Here is a 6,219-nt window from a genome sequence, read left to right on the forward strand (position 1 = left end):
ATAAAGACATTAACATTGATGAGTCTTTTATATAAACATATAAAAATACCCAGACCAGTAGGACTCTTGCTTTAATTCATGAGGAACCCACAGGCAAATCAGTATTGTCTCAGTCCAGGCTATTGCCTGGGTGTTATGAATGCATTCAGGACACTGTATGCTGCTGCCGTGCTCACCAACACTACATCCTCATGCCGGCCACCTGCCGCTCTCTGCCCCCATCCATCCGCACAGCAGCACCGGGAGCAGGTAGGTGCACAGGGACCCACACCACCCGCAGAACACTCTTGATGCAGTCATTCACACTGAGTATTCCTGTTGCCTATTTTTAGTTCTAAAACCTGCTTGCTAAAATTGTACAGCAGGCTAACTTCAATCACCTAATAAAACTGCACCAGCCACGTCTTTTCAGGAGAAGTAATGAAATTGGTTTCCTCTTCCTAGAGCACCGGTTCTTCAACTGTGAGCCCAGGTGCAGCCCTGGCAGCAGACATAAGGAAGGAGAAACCCTAGTCCCTGCCTCGCTGCCTGCCGGTCACCACCAGCACCCTCCCCTAGACGATCAGTGTCTAGGGAACTTAAAACTGTCATATCCGATGGCCAGAAAGCTAGACTCCTAGGTCTGTACCCTGAAGAAGTTTTCAGACACTGTTCAAGATGAGGAGGTGCTAACGTATATTGAAGCCTCATAAAGCGGAATGTAAGCATGTTGTAACATAGCCTCACTGTGCAGTACTTCATAACGATGAAGACCACTAAACTCTGGGGATGGATCTAAAGGAGCAGTGTTTGCCTAGCATGTGCCAGGCCCTGAACTAGATCCTCGGGGTGACTGTATCTTAAAAGGAACAAACAAAAACAGCTATATAAAAATCTAAAGCAGATAGCAATCATTTGTATGCTGGATGTGCACATATGTAAAACCAGTGGTTACTTCTGAGGATGAGAAAGGAGTGTCTGGGGGTCACTGGGGTTTCAGCTAGAGAGTAGGTGCACGGGTCTCGTCCTGGCACGTTCTGGTGTACATGGGACTCTTGGTGTTCACAGAATGAGGAAGGAAAATATCTCAGAGGAAAGAAAGGTGTGAGAGAACTCTAGAGAATGTCAGTCAACTCAGAATTTTGGATGATCGAGGCAGGATTTGGTTGTCCAGATATCACTGCAGTTCTTTTTCATTGACATATATTCCTTGTACATAGTAATAGGTTTCATAGAAATTTTCATATGAATATGTCATGTACCGTGACCGTATCCACCCTCTCCCTCCTATTCTCCCCTCCTTCATCCAGCTAGCAGCCTCATTTCTACTTCGTATCCTATGTGCTTATACTGTCTTACATGTTTATACAAAACTCTAGGACCCACAAATGAGAGAAAACATAAGACTTGTCTTCCTAGCTCTGTCTCAGTTTACTTAATACACTCTGCTCCACCATCCATTTTCCTGCACAGGACATAAATTCAAAATTTATAGCTGGATAAACCTCATCCTGCATCCATACACTTTCTCTTTATTCCTTCATCCACTCCCAGCTCGGCTGAGCCCATGCCCTGGCAGCTCTGTCTTTGCAGACACTGTGAAGTAGATTATGCCCGAGTCCCTGTGTATTGAAATGCCTTCTCTGCCGTCCCTCCTCTACTGTGACCGCTTTTTACCCACTCAGTATTCGCCCACAGAGCACACTATATTTCTTCCTCCAGTGACCAGAGAATACTTGCAGTTTTTTAAAAAGACGGTTCATTGTTTTATTTTTGAAATTATAATTTAATTATATCATTTAATTTCCCCTCTTCCCTTTCCTCCCTCCAAACTCCCACATATTCCCCGCCTTGCTCTACTGTAAATTCATGCCATCTTTTTTCAGTAATTGTTATTACATTCATACATGTGCGTGTAAATATATTTCTAAGCATAACCCGGTCAGTCTGTATAATGTAATCTGTGTGTATGTTTTCAGAGCTGACCATTTGGTATTAGATAACCGATTGTGCTCTTCCTTGGGGTAAACAATATCTTTCCCTCTCAGCATTTCTTAGTGCGTTATGCATGGTTATGTATGGTTATGTATGGACTCACCACCATAGCCCACATTAGCATGTCTCTTGTCGCTGTCCTTGTTCAGCTCCTGTTTAGGCAACCACATTGGTGAGACTTTATGGGTGTAGCTTCTGACATCATGAGGTGGACACAACCTCACAGCAAACTCCCTGATCTCCTGGCTCTCTTAGAATCTTTCTTCCCCTGCTTCTGTAAAGTTCCCTGAGCTTTAGGCGTGGGGGTTGTTTTGTAGATGTATCCATTGGGATTGGGCTCCACAACTTTATTGGGGGATCCACAACTTTATTGGGGATCCACATTTTTATTGGTTGCATTTTTTTCTGTAATGATCTCTGTCACTTACAAAGAGTTCTCCCATGAGGTGAAGACTACAGTATATATACCAGTATAAGGTCAAATATTTAGAAAGTAGTGAGGAATTATGCTGGCTTAGTAAAGTGCTGGTTATAGGTTTTCCTCCAGGATCCATGGATAGCTGGCTGGGTTTCTAGTACTGTGCCTGGTTTCCCTCTTGTTGAATGGGTATTGAGTTCAATGAGAGGGCTGTTGGTTACCACAGAGGGACGTGTGCGAGCCACTACAGCACTCGGGTTTACAGTATCATGCTGGTTGGTGTGGTAGATTGGTCTCAGAGCTGGGGAAGAGCTGTTGGCTGCTCCCCTCCTCTGGAAGCTTGCGTAGCACCTTCGGATACCATTAAATGACAAAGTTAAGTTCTTGGTTTAGCTAAATATTCATCTTATTTTAACTACAAGAATCAGAAGATTCTGAAATGTAGTAGTGATTAGAATGTTGTGGGAATCCGCCATTACAAAATCGAATAAATTTAACTAAGTAAATAATTTTCAAAAGAATAGAAAACTAAATTGTGTATACTTGTAGTCACAGAAAAATGTTTAGGCCAAATAAATGAATGGGGCGGGGGAACTAAAAGAAATGTGAAAACATTAAAAATAGCCTTTAAATTCACTTAAGTTTTATATTTGGGTTTATTTTTTGTTTACGTGTTTTGGTCAGGGGTATTATCCTGAGACAAAGCAGCCTGTCAGAGTTCTTGTTCTTTGTCTGGGATACAATGCTAGAAAGAGAAAAACATTGATATTTTAGTTCTCCTGATGGCAAGCCCTGCCTTCCACTTCAGATGAAGCTGGTGGCAAGTAGGAGCTTGACTTTTCCTTTCTCCAAGAATAACTGAAGTTAGTGCAGATCCATCTGGGATTTTTAATGTTATAAAAATGCATATCATCCCATGCCCTCGGCTCTGTCTCCCCTAAGGCCACATGGTTAGTAATGCATCTAAAAATGGGGCTATCATAAAACGGGTCATTAAAACGTGTGAGGGGCTGAGTGGCTTGCTGCTGCTTTTAGAAGCCAGTCAGCAACCTATGGTGGGCACCTTTATCAAACCCTCACTGCCAGGTTCCTGATAAGGTCAGATGTGTGAGGTACATGAACCTGTCATGTTGTGTCAATGTGGCCTGGGTGGGAAAGGTTAGAGAGAGGTAGAATATGCCCTAAGCAGGCTGGCTTATCTTAGTGATACCGGAGCCAGAGAGGGGAGGTGTGAAGTGAGTCCACTGAGGGGCTTATCGGTGTGAACAATTTGTATATGCGGTGTCGATGTGGAGAAGTTAGGAGGGCGTACATTCTTCACTGCCTTTCACAAACAAGAGGAGGTCTGCCCGCACCATAGCTGTGACAGCCAATACCCTAGCTGTGACAGCCAGCACCCTATCTGTGACAGCCAGCATCCCAGCAGTTGGTCCAGGGGCCCCATCTCTGCTGATGGGAAAGCACAGTGCATTTTCATCTTTGCCTCTTTTAACTTTTAATGGAGAGATGTGATACAGGAACCACATTGTGGAGAAATCCTTGCTAGATGACACTTGAACTCTAAGGCAGCAGATGTTGGAGGAGGCTGCCTGTTGGTTCCCGGCCGCCCGGCTAGCTTAGACCCAAACACACATCAATCAGACCTTACTAGGATGGCGTTAGCAGTACTGGGTCTGTAGAAAGAATGTTCGTTAACACGGCCATCACCACCACCTCCAGACACACACCCCACCTCACCCACACCCCACCTCACCAAAACCACAGACCTGTTAGTACCTTTTACCATTCACTTCTGGCTAATGCCTTTGAATGCTGACTCTCTATTGTGACCCCCTTCCTAGAGCCACAGGCTTCAGGCTTTTTGATTTTGTATAATTACCATTTCGTGATGGATTTGTATCTTTAGATTCTCTGTTGATGAAGTTTTTTAAAGTCCCACTTTGGGGTTTTTTTCTCCTTCTTCCCCCCCCCCCCCCCCCCCAGTTAATCTTAATGCTAAACCCAAAAAAGAAGCAAACCGTCTGAGGAAAAGGAGGCCTAGGAAACAGTGAGGGTCTTTGGTTTACCTACTTTAAATGATAATGTACAAATTCATGATTTAACATAAAAGAGCAGGATTGGGTTAGAAGATGGGGATTTCCACCTGAAGAAGAAAAACATGGATTCTAAAGGAATTGCAGGCCAGAGTCTGGTCTCTCTCCCCCACATCTGCTGGAAATTATTCCCTGAAGATTACATCATGGTATTAATTCATGTTACTTGATCAGCTAAATTATCTTTGGAGGCTTTCTTCACAGCACCAGTTAAGAAAACAAAAGATTTTTTTTGTCTTTTAGAAAATTATTATTTTCTTGTCCTCATGATGCCAAATGTGATCATTATGGCTAAACTTCTGGCACTTTTCTAAATAATCGGGCTAATTTTGAAATTAGGAAACACTCAAGTGGCTTTTGCATCTATTTTCTCTGCCTAATGTAGGTTAAGATTATATCGGGATACTCAGATACCTTAATAAAGATACTCTGGAATTGAAGGGTTCCACATAGAGAAAATAGATTATGCCACCTAAAATACATGCTTGTAGTTAGTTCTCAACCCTCACAGCGAACTTACAGTCTGTGGGCTTCCTTCTCTTTTCCATGTGATATATATAAAGTGTTATTGAATTTTCAATTGGGGGGAATAATTTTATTGGGGTGAGAGGCATGAACCGTTTTTCCTGTATTCCAGAATCTCATTATATTACTGTTTTGTGGGTGCAAGTGAATAAACTAATTAAGAATTAGTGATATTTCCCAACCAGCCAAAGAATTCAGCAAGTGATTCTTTTTTTTTTCTTACTTAGTTTTTATTCATAATCATAAACTTAACTCTGCAATCCAGCTAGACTTGAAGGGGAATGAGGAAAATATGGAACCCAAAGAACTTCAGTGAGAGCAGAGATTACAGGGTACTGCGAGCAGATGGGGCTGGGGTGCTCTCCTGAGCTACAGAAGGAATGGTCTGGTGGGTAAGAAGCCCGCAAGTCAAAAGAATTAGAGTTGTCCACAGTCGGAAATGGTGATCTTCTTGCTGGTCTTGCCATTCCTGGACCCAAAACGCTCCATGGCTTCCACAATGTTCATGCCTTCTTTCACCTTCCCAAAGACCACATGTTTGCCATCCAGCCACTCAGTCTTGGTGGTGCAGATAAAAAACTGGGAACCGTTTGTGTTTGGCCCAGCATTTGCCATGGACAAGATGCCAGGACCTGTATGCTTCAGGATGAAGTTCTCATCCTCAAATTTTTCTCCGTAGATGGATCTGCCGCCAGTGCCATTATGGCGTGTGAAGTCACCACCCTGGCACATGAATCCTGGAATAATCCTGTGAAAGGAAGAACCCTTATATCCAAATCCTTTCTCTCCAGTGCTCAGAGCACGAAAGTTTTCTGCTGTCTTTGGAACTTTGTCTGCAAACAGCTCGAAGGAGACGCGGCCCAAGGGCTCGCCATCGGCCGCGATGTCGAAGAACACGGTGTGGTTGACCATGGCTGCAGCAAGCGGTGAAAGGGGACAGCGGCGTCTGCAAAGCCTCAGCAAGTGATTCTTGAGCTTACAAAAGGGATACGTGATCTACAAAGTTTGAGTCCATCACATGGGAAGTGTCATGTGTGTCAGACCTGACGCATCCAAAGTCGCCTATCGCTGTAACTCCTGGCCTTGCCTTGGCCAGTCCTGCTTCAGGCCAGTTTTCCCACCTGTGTTGGCAATGCCAGCTTGCTCAGGCCACATAACCTAAGTTCCTGTCTTTACCTCACACACTCAAGTTGTGATAGTCTGTTGTCT

General features: G+C 43.8%; 1 protein-coding gene across 1 annotated transcript; it reads right to left on the minus strand.

Annotated features, from left to right (window-relative positions):
• Positions 1–5,381: 5,381 nt before the first annotated feature.
• LOC121455801 (peptidyl-prolyl cis-trans isomerase A-like) lies at positions 5,382–5,954 on the minus strand. The gene has a single exon (XM_041663489.1). It carries the CDS (start codon positions 5,920–5,922, stop codon positions 5,428–5,430), a length of 495 nt encoding a protein of 164 aa, XP_041519423.1. The 5' UTR covers positions 5,923–5,954; the 3' UTR covers positions 5,382–5,427.
• Between the last annotated feature and the right edge of the window lie 265 nt (positions 5,955–6,219).

The sequence above is a fragment of the Microtus oregoni genome, unplaced genomic scaffold, assembly GCF_018167655.1.
Source record: "Microtus oregoni isolate MIOR12 unplaced genomic scaffold, Mior012 000014F_ref0000157, whole genome shotgun sequence".
NCBI lineage: Eukaryota > Metazoa > Chordata > Mammalia > Rodentia > Cricetidae > Microtus > Microtus oregoni.

Excerpts from the sequence above, each read along its gene's own strand:
- LOC121455801 (XM_041663489.1), bottom strand. The coding sequence starts at position 5,922 with ATGGTCAACCACACCGTGTTCTTCGACATCGCGGCCGATGGCGAGCCC.